At 46.6% G+C, this 15,852-nt stretch overlaps 1 protein-coding gene across 4 annotated transcripts; it reads right to left on the bottom strand.

Moving 5' to 3' along the window:
• Positions 1–597: 597 nt before the first annotated feature.
• Positions 598–15,796, bottom strand: zfyve28 (zinc finger, FYVE domain containing 28). Of its 4 annotated transcripts, XM_029139054.3 has the most exons (15): positions 10,626–14,892; positions 10,226–10,347; positions 7,586–7,726; positions 6,114–6,251; positions 5,753–5,955; positions 5,547–5,636; positions 5,337–5,426; positions 5,151–5,252; positions 3,601–5,073; positions 3,357–3,452; positions 2,964–3,127; positions 2,766–2,882; positions 2,584–2,685; positions 2,347–2,450; positions 598–2,253 (listed from the first exon to the last, which is right to left on the bottom strand). In XM_029139054.3, exons 2-15 carry the CDS (start codon positions 10,292–10,294, stop codon positions 2,122–2,124), a joined length of 3,021 nt encoding a protein of 1,006 aa, XP_028994887.1. In that variant the 5' UTR covers positions 10,295–10,347; positions 10,626–14,892; the 3' UTR covers positions 598–2,121. The 4 variants fall into 4 exon arrangements, with proteins under 4 accessions (XP_028994887.1, XP_028994888.1, XP_040925168.1 ...); XM_029139055.3 differs by lacking the exons at positions 10,226–10,347; positions 10,626–14,892 and adding an exon at positions 15,417–15,796; XM_041069234.2 differs by having other exon boundaries at positions 10,226–14,892.
• Positions 15,797–15,852: the final 56 nt, after the last annotated feature.

Below are 15,852 nucleotides of genomic sequence, written 5' to 3'. Positions count from 1 at the left end.
GGCGTCATTGATATTATCAAAGCCGAAAGTATAAACTAATATATTTTCATTATCATAGATAGCTATATGCAATAATGTCCTCACTGAACTTACTTTTTCAACATAAAGGTTAAAAAAATCAACATTGTAAAACCAATCGTGTGTTGCTATGCTGCCCCCTCGTGGTCAAACGGCGCATTTCCTCCCACTCCCCCGGGTTTTATCACTCATTCTTCAGCAGCAAATGAAGCGCTGTTAACGTTTTAGCCTCGCATCAGGTTCTCACACATTTTACGGGGTGTATTGACTTAATGTCATTTCTATTCTTAACAAAGATCTATATAAAAACATGCTAAACACTGTAACAACCTGGCTTGTATAAAACAGCATGTTATTTGATGTCCAGCTCTATTAACTGACTGCACCTCTAGGACCCCTCACCCTGTAAGTCCGAGCCAACCATTATTTTTCCTGTTTTGTTAAAAGTACACACAGAGAATGTTTCAGTGTCGAATCAGAGAAGAAACTGTCCAAAAACAGCAAGTGTCCATGTTGTGTCTGGATTTTTACATTTCCAGGTATTTTAAACGGCAAGAAAGAAAATGATCATTCAACAAATTCAAACAGGAAAAAGTAATTTATTTAAATATACATGGCATTTAAAACTATATTACATTATTTAATATTTTACAGCTCTTATCATGGAAATGTACCAGGATTTTACAAAATAAGACAAAGCTCTGAAATAATAGAATATCCCAAACTTTAATTACTACATGATTCCTTGTTTATTTACATAAATGTCATTATAGCTTCATAAATTATTTCCGTTCTTTATAAAAGAAAAATGTACCTTTTCAAAGTGAGTTCATATGTTCTTGGATGAAAATAAGATTGATCCAACCGTAGAGTGACTGTGATTATGTAATGCCTGAGAAATTGCTGAGCAGAATGGACAAAATGTGTTATTTCATTGTTGTTGTTCCGGTCCATGTGTCGACTGGCCATGTAAGATCATTCAGATAAACTGTCATATGCTGAAATATGGGCATGGAAGATACTTCCTGTATGTTCAAGGAATGGAAGCGGAGTGAGGAGCTAAAAAGGAAGTGAGATGCGATCAGCATTAGTCTGACAAATATCTGTTCCTGTCCGATGGTCCCACAAGAGCCTACGTGGAAATAATTAAGTGTAAACACAGATCCACCGACACTCCAAATAACAGAGGCTTGTTACTGAGGGACCGTTGCAAACCAAAATCACAATATTGCATCGTAACAACTGCAAGTAAGAGAAAGCGGTGGGCAAAGTGGTCTGTGGGCCAGAACCTGACAAGGCCTCTGATATAAAACTCATTTTACAAACCCCAGTGATGGGAACAATTCTGCACTAGGGAGCCTTTAGGACTTGACAGGAATCCTTTTTATCTTTCTCGGTTTGCAGCATGTTGCAACTGTGAATTCACAGCCACCAGGAGCTGGAAGGTCAGCCTTTTGGAGCCTCATCTCATCTCCTGAAGTGGCTAAATTACACATTCACCGCTTCAAAAGAATGAAGAACTGTTCAAATAAAGGTTGTTTTTCCATTTTTGCTTTACTGGGGTTTGTAGCCCACTGAGGACTGCAGGCCAGTCCCCATATGCAAACGAAGACATTGTAATGTAGCTCTTTCCAAGGTTATCCGTATTTACATGGTTTTCATGACTTACATTCTTTAAAGTAATCCGAGTCCCATAGGACCTCTGGCACAGATGTAGGAAGCTCGCTAAAGCACAGCAAGAAAGTCCGTTCAGTGACACAAAAGGAACAAGGTGGCACGTTCTGATGTGGCGCGAACTGCTACACACACGATCATTCATGTCCCGTTTCCTTTGCACCTCTACAGCCAGACAGGTGCGTGCGTGCGTGCGTGCGTATGTGTGTGTGTTAGCTGGTCACAGACATCATGGGAACCAATCTCATGGTCACTCTGTGGCTGCGGGTTTGCTCTCTTTGCTCAGGGACCTGTCAAGGCCTCATTGTGGAGCCGGTACGATGACAGTCATTGCGCTTTAACAGAGCAGCGTGGCGAGTGCTTTGTATGGAGCCATGAATCAATCGGTTGCATATGCTCTTGTTATGTGCTTCTGGTAATAATCTGGGATCAGATGCCAGGCTTGTCACTGTAGAACGGCGTAACATGGAACATGTAGCAGTGTGTGCACACCCTGACAGGCTTCACCTGGCCATATCGGGGCAACGGAGCAGAGTGAGAGGAGCAGCGAGAGCAGAAGATCTAAAAAGAAAACACCAGTCACAATGTCAGACACCAGCGATGAAGTGCACGGACTGTTTTCCCACAGCACAAACTGGAGGATAGCGACCGTACCTTTCCACAGCTTCTGCAGTGGTGCTTTCGCCGGATGACAGTGAAGGGAGCCTTGCAAGCGATGCAGGAGTTACAGGCTTCGTCAGGGACCCAGTCAGGAGGGTCTGGAACCAAAACAAGCAAGCGTTACCACAGCACAGGCAAGTCGCCATCACAACGTCTGCGGTCAAGAACAGTAAAAGCAGCAGGCTGACATTTCAAATTCCTCTGTGCAGGTGTGTTTGTGGATATGCTGACCTTCGAAATGGCCCTCCCGAGCTTTGGCTGCCAATTCCGATGAGGAAATGGTTTCCTGACAGAGAGCACAGTCCTCCAGCACAGCACTACGCAGAACAGGACCTGCTGGACAAAGCAGGAAATCAGCCTACATCCACCAAAATCACTGAAGGCACAAAAAGAACTTAGCACATGTTGCTCACCCTTCTTTTGTTTATCGTTGTCTCCCTGATCACACTTGGTTGCCATGACTTCAAACAGAGTTTTGAGGATGCTGCGAAGGTCACTGGCGTAGTTTGTCTGCAGCTGATCAGCGACTCCTATTCACAAATAATGTATTGTATTAGCATGAAGGGAGAAACGGACATTTGAGGACAGCAGCTAAGAAGGAGAGTGTTTACCTGATATGCAAACAAAGAGTCGGTGAATGAGGTCGCTGCTGCTGTGGAAGCGCGATCGGATCCGGTTTCTGGCTGCTACCTTGGCGTCTTGCAGGGCTGACTGGATGTCCTGATGGTCCAGGTCTTCTGACATTCCTGAACTGGGGGTCAGACTGCTCACAGGACTAGACAGAGGTAAAGAATGTTTCAGTCTCAGTCTCGAAGTAGTTCCCCATTACACATGTAGTTAGATCTACAATAAGCCACGAAGGTCTTAAAAGTGAATGACACATCATGTAATTGTTACATGTGAACGAAAAAAGGGGTGAAATTAATCTTGTTATCTCTGCATGTAGCGCGTGTGAGGATGCGAAGGAGCTCACAATCATGACACCATCATGAGTGATTAGTTACCTGGGAGTGTACGCACTGCTCGACAGACTACATGTTGTGACCGACACACTCTCACAGTCACTACCTGACACAGAGCTGAGAGGGGAGTTCTGGAAACTAAACACAACCAAGCAAACGGTGAAAGGGGAGACACAAACACAAGCACGGAGCAATGTGTGGATACACAAAGAAAAAATGACTCAAATAAAATGTGATGAAATAAAACAGGCATTCGTGTAGATGAAAGGTGTGGTGGTCAAATAACCTGGAGCTCCTCCTGCCGTCCTCTTTGGCGTCCTTCTTTAAGTCTTTAGCTTCTGCTTTGTCTTTATCCGCTTCCTTGTCCCTCTGCCGGCCTCCGCCGTCCTGCTGCTTCTTTTCCTCGCTCAGCTGGTGGTTGCATATAGAGGCTACGTTGGCGCTACAGTCCGGAGCGTGATGCCGCGGCCCCGTAGCCACCGCCAGGCACATCTCGCACAGCTGCTGGTTCGAGGCCTCCTCCAGCTGCTCGGCGGAGTTGCAGGACGCCGGCGGGGTCGCCGCGGTGAGGTCACCCTTACCGCGGGGGTCATGACCCCGCGGGGGCAGGCGGCAGGCGGCGGACTGGATGACGCTGCTCGGCGCCGCCGTCATACAGCGCTTGGCGAGGCCGTTGGCCTCCGTGGAGGCGGCGTCCTCGTGGCCGTCCTCGCAGCTCCCGCAGCAGACGCAGGAGTTGAGCAGGCAGTGAGTGGCCACCAGAGGGCCACAGGGCTCAATCTCAGACGGAGTGGGTCTCGGCAGGAGCAACTTGTCCACTGCCAGCTCAGTCAAGCTCGGGGAGCGGGGGTTGAAGATGACGGTGGCGGACAGCTTCATGCCGCCCATGCGGTGGGCGATGACCTCGGCGTTTTCGGCCGCCGTGCCCTCCAGGCCCAGCTCCCACCCGTTGGAGTAAGGCAGAGGGTCAGGCCCAGTGGCTGAGCTGCACGTTGGGCACTTTACATTGGGACAGCGTGTGTTTTGGCACGGCCGCTCTGATGGGGACTCGGCGTACCAGCCATTCCTAACAGGGTGGGGCCTGGGTCCTGGTGCTTTAGCAGGAAAAGACACACAACCCGAAGCCTCCCTCGATATGCTGGTGATGCCGTCTCCGGCTGCATCCAGGTCCTCCATGAAGAAGACTCTGTCCTCCTCCTCCACATAGATTCCTTTCCTTCCCTGGCTTGCCAAGAGTCTGCGGGGTGAGGCCTCAGTACTGGAAGCCCCACTGGAGCCTCCTGCCTCTCCTTTGCTGGGGTTGCGAGCTGGGGACTGTCCCTGGCTGGGAGGCGAGAGCAGAGTGGACATCTCGTCTCCCACACGGTAAACCATCATGTTGAGCTGCTCCAGCTCCTCCTCGTCGTACTGCATGGAGCAGGCCAGCTCAGCCTCCTCTGCCTCCTCGCACAGAAGGCCCTGCTCCTGCTCCTCCTCCCCCCTCTCGGTCTCCACCTCCTCCCAGCCCTTCTCCACTTCTAACTCGTCCTGCTGGCTGGAGCAGACGTACAGAGCCAGGTGCCCTTGCTCGCCCTCGCCCTCGCTCTCTGCTTTGGTGGAGTCGGTACTAGTGCTGCAGGACGTGTGATCCTCCTGGACTGGTGCTGGGACGCTGTTTGCAGCCAGCTCCTGGCCTGTGGGTAATTCCCCATCCTGAGAGATACAGAGGTTCCTCTCCAGAGTCATCAACTCCTCTTCAGTCAGAGTCTGCAGTAAGTCTCTGTAAAAGTATCATGAAATATTTTTAGCACAGTGACAGGGAATTTTTAAAAACTGCTCAATATTCATGTAGCGTACCTGATTTTCTTTAATAAAGTGCGGAAAGGCCGGAAGAGCTCAGACATGTCTTCTGATTTTTGGTCTAGGTTGAGAGGTCCCTCTGAATACACAACCAGGCCACTGAAATAAGTTTAAAATTCAGTAGGAACGTGTTAGTAACGAGTAGAAAGCGGAGAGACAAGCATGAGAATGGGCGACACGCACCACACGATGGCTAGTCTGGGAATTGTAAACATCAGCGCAGGTTCATAGTCATCGATCATGTCTTGCGTGAGGTAGGCCAGCTTCAGGGCCCTGAAACAAGAGAGACGGAGGCCGCGTTGCCCAAAAATATCCACATTATCTCCACATATATTTTAGATTTTGCTTGATTCCAGATGATGTCAGCATCTGCTTGGTCCTCTATGAACCCACCTCTCCACTGTTTCACAGAACAGGACTATCACCTCCTGCTGCACATAGTATTCTTTGGGAGACTTCACAGGCACCATGGCTGACACATAGCTGCCAATAAAAAATAATAATAACACTCACAGCTTTGGCAAACCCGCACTTTCAGAGGATAATAAATGTGAATAAGCTCACTGGTAACTGCCATTAATGGCTGGACCCTAAATTACCTGAGCTCAAACTCAGCAAAAAGGATGTCGAAATGTCGCAATGCGTCCTTCATGCGGTCTGTGTACAAGTTGAGGTCTCTCAGGGCCTGGTCTCTGGTGATGTTGCGTACCTCCTCCAGGCTGCGAGTGAGATCCTTAGCCAAAGGTCTCATAGCAATACTCTCTATCTCCCTGTTCATGATGATGGAGCCAGCAGCCAAACACTGTGCAGGAACATGAATAATTCTGGCATGTAACAAACAACAAGCTGAGAATGTGCTCATCAAAAAAAGAACAACAATTAAAAAAATACAACAGTGTTAAGAGCTGGTGTCCATGTCAGTCCATCCTAGACAGAGCGAGGCTGGAGGGAATACGCTACCTCAGCTCCAAACCACAGCTGTCCTGCCAAGTTGTCATGACGAATCTCCTCGGGGAACTTGACGCAGAAGTCTCTGTTGGCCCGGTCGCTGGGGATACACTCATCCATGATCTGATTGATAATGTTGAGCACATTGTCCTGCAGATGAGCACAAGAGTGACAGGAAATAAAATTGGGCAAACTAGTTTGAGGGACAGGGAGGAGTGACAAAGCTCTTTCTGAAAAGCTCTTTCCTTTGTGTTTGGAGCAATTATCCAATGTTGCACTTTGCTCGACAAGGCCACTGTGTTAAAAGACCATTGATTAGGAAGGCTATTAAACAATTTGATAAGTATGCGAGACCATTGTGACCCTGCAGCTACATTCTTCCTCGGTAAAAACACTAAAGCCTATAATTCCAGCAGTGAAAAAGCAGCGTCAGACACAGCAAGAGCTAATCAAGAGCTTATGTGCCGCTGGCATGTACAACAGCCATAACAATGACTTACAATGAGCCTTTCACTCAACTACAGCTGCACAGTGCTCCCTAATCTTGTCAGGCACAGCACTGCGTCTCTCCCTGCTCATCCCAAGGAGAGAGATTAAAAAGCTCTGAGAATGAGAGGCTCAACCACCGACTTCCTCACGCGTGTGTCTTGGTCTACCTGACAAGTGATAGCCTCCACATACACTACATTCAGCAGCACTTCAGACTCTAGAAGGACACCGGCTGCCTGTCTAGAAATGTCCTCTTTGGGTGTGTTGCTCCTTTTTTCTGTCTATCACACACACGCCTGTTCCAGCAGGACACACCGTAAGGACGATCAGCATAAGATGAGGTGCACGACAGACCCCCCCCCCAAAGCAACACAAACAGGAGCTGATGGTTCAATAGCAAAGCCTTCGGCGTGAGTGTAGTTGCCTTCTATTCTTGAGACACTTTTAGGCATCATTAAAAGGAGATAAACCAGAGAAAACAGTCTTTTCTGAAGAAGCATTGGCTTTTAAACACTTTAATGGAACGCGCTGAATGACGCATAGGCTGCTCCGTTTAACCTGCTCGACAGCCTCGCTCGCACCGATATAAAAGAGAGGCAAGCAATTAAAACACCTGAGATGAAAGTAGATACTAGCAGAGGGACGAACGGAGGGGAAAGACACAGAACAGGCAGGGATCCGGTGATGACCTTATTAAGTGATTCTCCCCTGCGCAGAAGGGCAGTGGGGGGAGACAGAGGCCAGATGACGACCTCCCTCCAGCGCTCGCAGCAGGATGTGTCACGGAAAGCATCACTGATGCAGCGCAACTCCTTCTAAGCTCCTGTCAGTCCTGCATCTATAGACCTAAAGCTGAATATCTATAGGATAATATGTTGAATATACAAGGAACCGTCCGTGTTTAACTAGTAGATGTAGAAGAATAGATGATAGGAGAAGGTCTAGCTTGTATAAAATGCATTACATTGTGGGCTGGAAGTTAAATTCCCACTGACCTGACAGGACCGGAACTGGTTGACCAGCAGGGTACATCTCTGAGGGTCCTTCCTTCCATCGAGGCTGTCCAGCTCAGTGGCCACCTGGTTCAGCTCTTCATCGGCATAGTAGAACTGGGCCAGAAGCTGAGGGTCCGTCCTCTGCAGAGAACACATGGCGATTATTACCGGCACTAAAATCTTGAAATGCGTGTAGAATGCAGAACTATTCTGAAAAGTAGGGACAGAAATAAGAGCAGGTAAGTACCATGATTCCAACACACACACCTACATGTCCTGAGTGTAGCTTAAATTAATAATGGTTTAAAAATAGGCAGCCAGCGTTCCAGCTGCATCACAAGCCACGAGGAAAGGAAGGCGGCAGAGGAGCTTAAAAAACACGGCGCGGCTGTGCAGACTGGAAGAAGCCGCTGCGCCAGTAAACAGGCTCATGAGCATCCCGTGCTGGAAACATCTCACCGAGTCAGAGCCAATGCTGGTATTTAGTGGAAGCTCTCACAGGACCCTTTCCCTTAAGTCTGCGCTGCTTCCTGTTGCGTGATGCTCTCCCCCTGGGCCCTCGCTTCGCTCTCTGACTATGATACATGGCGCTGCTTCCTGACTCCCTCTCATTAATAATGAAACAAACAGCGAGGAGAAAACACTGAGATATGTCCTGCAGCTGGTATTCTGGTTGCATTCTTTCACAGAGGAGGAAATACCTGAGAATGTCTTTCAGGATGTTTGGATCACGGAGGCATGACAGGCTATAACATGGATGCTAGTCAGACCTCTGGTCCTGTTACTGTATTAATGGGTGGTTTTACAGAAGCAAGGGCAATTCATATTTTTACATTTCAGTACGGTGTCATCCAGGAGAAACTGAGCAGTGGATTTGATGTATTACCTTGCTCAAGGGCACAACACAGGGCAGAGCAGGGCAGGTACTAGACCTCCTTAAAACTACTTGATGCCCAAAAGCAAAAATCCATCAACATTCCTTCATGTTTTCTTCATCTGTGTGAAGGCAGAAGCAACAAAAGCATCTAAATCTTAAGACACACAAGATGTTCATCACAAAAAAAAGGGCAGCCAGGAGGGCGATTTGAGCGAACAACGCCATAACAATCAGCGTCTATGAAGCAAATGTCAAGCCGACAACAGGAAACTAGGGTGGGCCGTTTTCTAGCCGGGACACAACGTGGCCCACAGACGGCTGGCATTCGGCCGCAGACCTCTGTAGCGCATGGGCCAACGCAGGCAGAAGAAGAGGAGGATTGTTTGACACAGAAGCCATCCTATGGCCTCCTGCTGCTGCATTCCTCACACAAGAGGGAACATTCCTGCAGCACTGCATCATGGGAGAAAGGTTCAGACACTGTCACACAGCAATGCCTGGTTGTTGGGGCTATAAGTTCAGTGAAGTGTGGAATAATCACTGATTGAAATATGAATATAAAGGCGTAAGGACAGTTATGATGTCATTCTTGAAATAGGTTAATAATATATACGCTTCTTTACTAACACAAGTCCCACACAAAGCCAGGAACTCATCTATTTGTGTGTGTAAGATTTAAAATTCCATCTCCGAAAAAGTGAGAGGAGTCAACGCAAGGGGATAAAATAACCACCAGTCCATGTTAGATTTAAATCTGGAGCCTTCAGTGATAAATAGTGGTTGTTACGTGAACTATGAGTCAGTGATTCCAAAACAAAGAGGCTACATTTTGTTAAAGCGAGTTCCTTTATTCATCGGTTTGATTATGTAACCTAGGTCGGCACCGTGTAAAGAACTCGCTTTGTCCAGTATCAGAAGAAGTATAAAGTCAGAGACTCGGTCACGTTAACAGTCGAAACATTTCCACTGGAATCAATCCTCACACACAAAGCGCGCGAACATCTGGCGCGTCGGCTCCTGAACCTGCCAGCCGGGTCATCGGCGCCGATGACGGCTCTGCCTTGCATAAGTGAGGAAATGATTCAGCAGATTCAGCCTTTGTCCCCTGTGGCGGCCGCTTGTCCTGGCTGCCCTCGCTCACACATGACTCAATAACCAGCACGCCGCGGTAACAGAGCCGTCACTTCAGGCCATTAGCAGCCACAGCTTCGCCCAGAGTGACAATTACCGCTAAGCCCCCTCAATCACAGCGTTCAACGGTGACTCAGTGAAATTTCTCCTCTTTTTTTTTTTGTCGTCAAGTCAGTAACGGGCGACGTCGCTGCGACTCTTCAAACACATCGGCGATTGTCGCCTGCTGCTGTATGATCAACATTTTCATCATCTCAGCCAGGAGCTGCGGATTCTGGGCGTCGCTCGCGTTCAGAGCGTGCAGATGATGGAGGCGGTCCGGCTAATGTTTCATGAACATCCACAGCAGCAGCGTGCGCCCTGAGCCCACTTAAGGGACTTATGAGAAACCTTGCCTTTGCCCTCCGCGCTCTATTCCAGGCTCAATTTGCTGCTTCCTGGCCGTCTTCCAAGGAAGAGGCGAAACCAGTTCACTCTTCTTCATCCAGTCAGTCGGCAGACGGGGGGGAAAGAAAGCAGCCGGATACACTTCACCACCTTATTCATTATTCAGGACTCAGCATAAAAGCCCTGGCACGAGGGCAACAATCATTTAGGAAGCAAACAAGGAAACCTCTTCAATCATTATTTACATTAAGTTTGGCAGAGTGTTTCTCAGAATGCGGTGCTGCGCTCCAGCAGATCCACTTGTGTCGAGTCATATCCTTTCGTGTCTAGCTTGCATCAGGGCTTTCTTCCCTCCCTGGGTCCTTCTCTGCAGCAGTAAAAAGCACCAATGTGACGTGTGGCATTAACTATTAAACTCTCACAATCACACAATCACTGTGTTTCATTTTAAAACCACCAGTTATATTTAGCGTTGTTCATTCAATGTATGAATGAATTTAATCTTCGCCACTAATCAATCACCGCTGATGGGTTTTGGATCCACAAAATTAATTCAGTTCAGTGATGTGCCCGTCTGGACTGATGGCATTATCTGCCCGTTTGCCCTAATCTGGCATTTGACTGGGCAATGACCTGTGAACGCACCTGGCACACGCTTAATCACACCAGGCCTCCGTTACCCAGCGCGGCACGTCCAGGATCCCCTGACAACAACGCCATCATCTCTGCAACTGCGGGGACATTCTTATGCAAGGAATAATCTGGTTACACAAAACAGACCTGATGGTTGAATCAGAGCCACACAGGAAAAACAAACAGAGTGTACTCTGTCCACTGCAGACCAGTGGAGACGAGAACCCCCTCACACAGGTTCATCACCACACTCCTTTCACTGCCATGTGCAGCGACTGAGAGCAGGCGGTCCCAGGTGACGCCATGAAAACCGAACAGCCGCAATTCTAAAGCTGTCGGTGGAGCTTAACCGCCTTGAAGACACCGTTCCTGTGCACCACTGGCGACTGAACCATTGTAGGAAAATAAGCAGCACCAATAAATAAACCCATCCATAAACAGAAGCTAAATGCCATCTAGTCTCCAATCCAATCCCCACCACGGTGGCGGCTGCTCCTTTGCTCCCTTCCATCATCGCCTCCCCGCACCGAGGCCGGTGGGACCCGTCTCCCCGGTCCTGCACAGAATTTCGCCTGGCCTGTCTTGATCTACACCAGTGTCAGCTCTCTACATCCCGGCGCCTGACACCAAATCAATTACCTCGTGGCTGGAGTGTAAGCAAAATGGGACATCCACCTCCAACTCCAGAAGCAGGCCTGAATATGAGCCCTCGCCGGCCATTGCTCAGCAGTTTGTTAACTGAGGGCCAGTTGTGCAGAACCAACAGAGTCCCTAATTACTTCACCACCTCTCAGCTGTTTTGCTCTGATCAATAGTCACAATCCAACCAGAGTAGAGAAACATAGCAAATAAAAAAGCATCAAAAAGCATTAAAGTCCTTTATAGGACACATCTTATTATTTATTCTTATTATTACAATTCTGATCCATCTTCTTACGTGAATCTGCAGATGACTGCCAAACTATCTGAAAACAGCTACATGGCAAACTAAAAATGCTTGGCTGACAATGTAACGCACCCCAACTGGCAGCAGGTATATGGAAAAGTACAAAATGCTGAATGATCCAGCTGCAGTCATCAGAAGCAGATGCATCTTTCTAAAGAACATCTTGTCTCAGTCCCATTTCCCGCACGTCTTATTGTGATGGGGTAAAAGACACACAAGGAAATGTGTAGGCAGGACAAGTGAGATGTACTCATAACGGCGTATAGGCGGAGAAATCACCCAACACAATCTGAAAGACTAACAGAAGCTGTGCAAATTGTTAACAAGGACGGGAAAACAAGAATGCGACAATCCTGCCGCCTCCTTCTGCGAGTCGTAATAAGACGTTCAAACCTACGGCTGCTGTTGTACCCATGTGTCATCGCCGGGTACATTTCCTCACAAAATTTAACCGAGGAATTTTAAGCAGGGCCCACATAGCTGGCAACAAAAGGAAAACTGTCTCCTATGGATGAGTGGACGATAAATAAAAACGTGTTGCTTTGTGGAAGCCGTCAGTTGTCAGCAGCCGATGCGCTGCTTTCTGACAGTCAAACATCTCTGAATCACCTTTAATGGAAGATTAGCAGCGACTTGTGACTCCAATGCCTTGCACCTCAATTGCGCAAATAATGTTTTTTTTGTTTTAATATAAAGTGTTAAACTTAGAGAACAAGTGTTAAGCAGACAAATTGGAATAATAATTTCATATTATTTCAAATATGATATTGTGCATTTAGAAAATATTCAACCACTTGGAAGCTTCTTCTTTTACAACCTTCAATCTGTCAGTTTGGGAATTTTTACACTAAGATCTATATACATTAAAAAATAAAAAGGTGTCAGCCAAAATGTACATATTTATATAACATTAAGATGTTAGAGTTGTGCATTTAAGTCAGACTTCTTATTTCCCACCATATTCAAGTGGCTGTTTTCCATGTTAGATGTATATTCAAGTTCTACTATGACTATAAATAAATACAATATTAAGTACAGAATGTAGTGACATGTAAAGTGTAAAGGGCTCCCATGAAAAACAGCACTAACTGTAATTTAATGGTTGTACAGGTCAAATAAGTGAGCATGCCCAGCTTGACAGAAGCTATGAGCCCATCATACTGACAGATGAGGTGAGGAGCTGAAGGTCAGATCCTCAAAGCTGGTTGGAATAACAACCAAGAGAGGAATAGAGGAGGTGAGAGAGGTCCAGACATCCCCCCCACTCCCTCAGTGAAGCTGCTGATGAATGAGACGTGAGGGAACAGTGGCCATCGTGGCTCTGTGGTAACCTGAGCCAGGTTTCCTCTTTATTCTGGAATGCAGTTACGGGCAACAAAGCTCATTCACATAAATGCTTCTCCCTTTCTGTTGGCTCTGTAATTACGTAAAACCATCTGAACCGTGTTCCAAAGTTCAACTAATCACCAGTCATATAAAACACCCAGAACGAGTCTGACGATGATTCTGCCAATATTTGGGGAAATTAAGAAACAATTCACCTAAAAACCCAGCTGGACAACTTCTGCTCACTGGAAAGAATGTAGAAAACGTTCCGTATTGGCATCTAACACTACTTTGGATGAGCTGACTGTCATTACCGTTGTCTTAACACAAGATCAGGACAATCCACTGTTTCACTGTGGCGACAGGGAGAACAGACAGGTACGTTATGTCCCAGACTGAGGCGCACACTGAGGGTAGTGTGCAGCAGAGGCCAAAGGAAGTCCTCCTCAGTGGGACTTATCTGTGGAGGTAAAGAGCAGCTCCGGAAATATCAATAGTCAGTCATGGGAACGTGCTGAATCAACACTTTTCTATCTCCAGAAGCCCATAGTTCAATAATAAATGGCTTACTGTTTATGAAAAATGATATGAAAACGCTACATAGTGAGCACAAACAAAAGGCAACAAACGTGTTTGTTGGCCACAGGATTTAATTACAAACGAAATATTTTCTCTCAGAACAAAAACAAACCCCTTGTTGGTTTAGCTGCTGTTCAGTAGCTGGAGCATAAAATGATCAGAGCTCTCCATTCATTACTGTCCTTTCATACTGATTGGCATAATTACAGAGGCTTTTAGCACATTTCTTTCACTGCTTTGAGGCAGAACTGGTCATTTAAATCCCACAGCCTTGTGTGTAATTCTGTTAATTCCTACCATGGTTTGGATTTGGCAGCAAAGGCACCGATGTAACAGCTCAGCACTTCAGCAGTCATTGGCGAATGTGACAATACTGTGGTGAACCCCAACACTTAGGGCTAACCCCAACAATGGGCCACGAAAACGCTGCCACAGCAAATGTGGTCAAGAAAAGAAAAGAGGAATGACGCACGTGTGTTCACGTGTTAAAGAGCAGCTGAGTAACATGTAATCATCCAAGCCTTGTGAGACATCACTGATGCAAATGCTCCAATTACAGTTGATAGGACGGGTTAGCTGCCGCCTGTCATCACAAACACTGCCAAACTTTGAAAGTAAAAAAAAGAAAACTGATTAACTATTCCAAGAAACACAACCTGACTGCACCAACGTCAACAACTTGTTTAAAAGGCCGCCTGTGGTATTTCTATCTATTTCTTTTATAAACTACTACTTGTACTCTCACAGTACAGTAACTCTACTACAGGCATCAAACACTAGCGTTTTTATTTGATACAACTTCATGCAATAGCCAGTTTACAATTTTTTTATACTAAAACTTAAAGGTTAACTAGAAATTCGGCCCTGGAGAAATATTCACGCTTACTCATCCTAAATAGTGCTGCAGTTGGCATATAATAAATTCTTCATTTAACAAGGAAACCAAGCCTTCAGTACCTGCTCTGCTGTGTCAGGCATGTTTCCACACTCTGAGCTTGATTTAAGAAATTACACTACATGCATTACAAGCTTTGAGGGTGATGAATGCACCTGCTTATTTGATATGTTCTGTTATTAATACCAATTTATCTGATACGGTGATATCTGCAAGGAACAAAATCAAAAGGCTTCAGAGCTGGAACAGCGGAACAATTAAACGTTCACCTTTAATGTTTCCGCCTTTCAATTGTGACGTTGTGCTGCATTTCTTTATCTTCTGTGATAGCAAATTATGTATTGTTGTCGGACTTTGGACTATTAGCCAGACACAACAGGTACAATACAGTGACCCAACCAGCCTGGGTTTTACCACGTTTTGATGGGCATATCAAAATGTGGTAGTCCAAATGTAAAATAATATTATTATTTTTCAATAATAAAATAACATTATTATTTTCCATTTTACAGACAATTCACTGGAAAAATAACAAGAAGTAGAACCAATATAAAAAAAAGTTCTATTTATATTCATTAATATATTTTTTTTTAATTTTTAAATATATTTATTTAATAAAATGATTAAGACTTTGTTATTATTGTTGTTTGCATTGTTACTTTTCTACGTTTTCGCTTCTATTTTTTAATGGTTATGAAAAATAACATTGTTATGGTATTACAAAAAAAAGGAAAATTACTTGACCGATGGCTAAAAGTCAGAACTAAAAGGCAGCAATAAGTAAATGTGCAGAAAGCAGCGCAGCGTTAAATTGTCAGGCTGTGACATCTTCAGCTTTGGCAACTGCGTAAACACAAAAGCATCAACAAAAACAAAGGGGGAGCGGACGCGGTGAGGCACCAGGAGCCCCGGCTAACGCTAGCAGACGCCCGCCTGTGTGTGGCCAGGCTAGCCAGCCTCTCTGAACGGCGCATCCGCTAGCGCTCCCCGGAGCTGCGCGTTGGAAAAACGAGCGAACGCCCGGATGACGCCGCGTGCGGCTCCCACGCGGACTTACCTTGGGCTTATACAGCCACTTCCGAAAGCGGTTCATCGCTCCCTCGCCACCTTCCTTTGTCGCCGAGCCCTCCTCTCCCCTCTGCTGTACCTGTGCGCCTGGCAGTGGCTGTCAGCGGCTGATGCTAAGCTAGCTAGCGCTGCTGGATTCCGAACGGGAATACGTTCAAAACACAGTGGACGCTAAGTTGCCCTGAACGTCACCACGCGCCTCGCACCGCGGACAATGAAGATATTCGAAACAAGCGACTTATTCCCATCTTCCCTCAATCCCGACTGACTGGCTGCCAGTCTCCCCACCCGGCCACTTTCCAGGTCCCGATGATCCAGACGAACGGAGTTCCGACAGCTCCGCTGTTCTCTGCCCCTCTGCCGAGACTCGATGACAGTCACGTTGAAAACATTCACCTCCCACTTTCACAGGAAGTGGTGCCTTC

The sequence above is a fragment of the Betta splendens genome, chromosome 22, assembly GCF_900634795.4.
Source record: "Betta splendens chromosome 22, fBetSpl5.4, whole genome shotgun sequence".
Taxonomy (NCBI): Eukaryota; Metazoa; Chordata; class Actinopteri; order Anabantiformes; family Osphronemidae; genus Betta; species Betta splendens.
The sequence above is the reverse complement of the archived record's forward strand: the minus strand, read 5'-3'. Positions and strand labels throughout refer to the sequence as shown.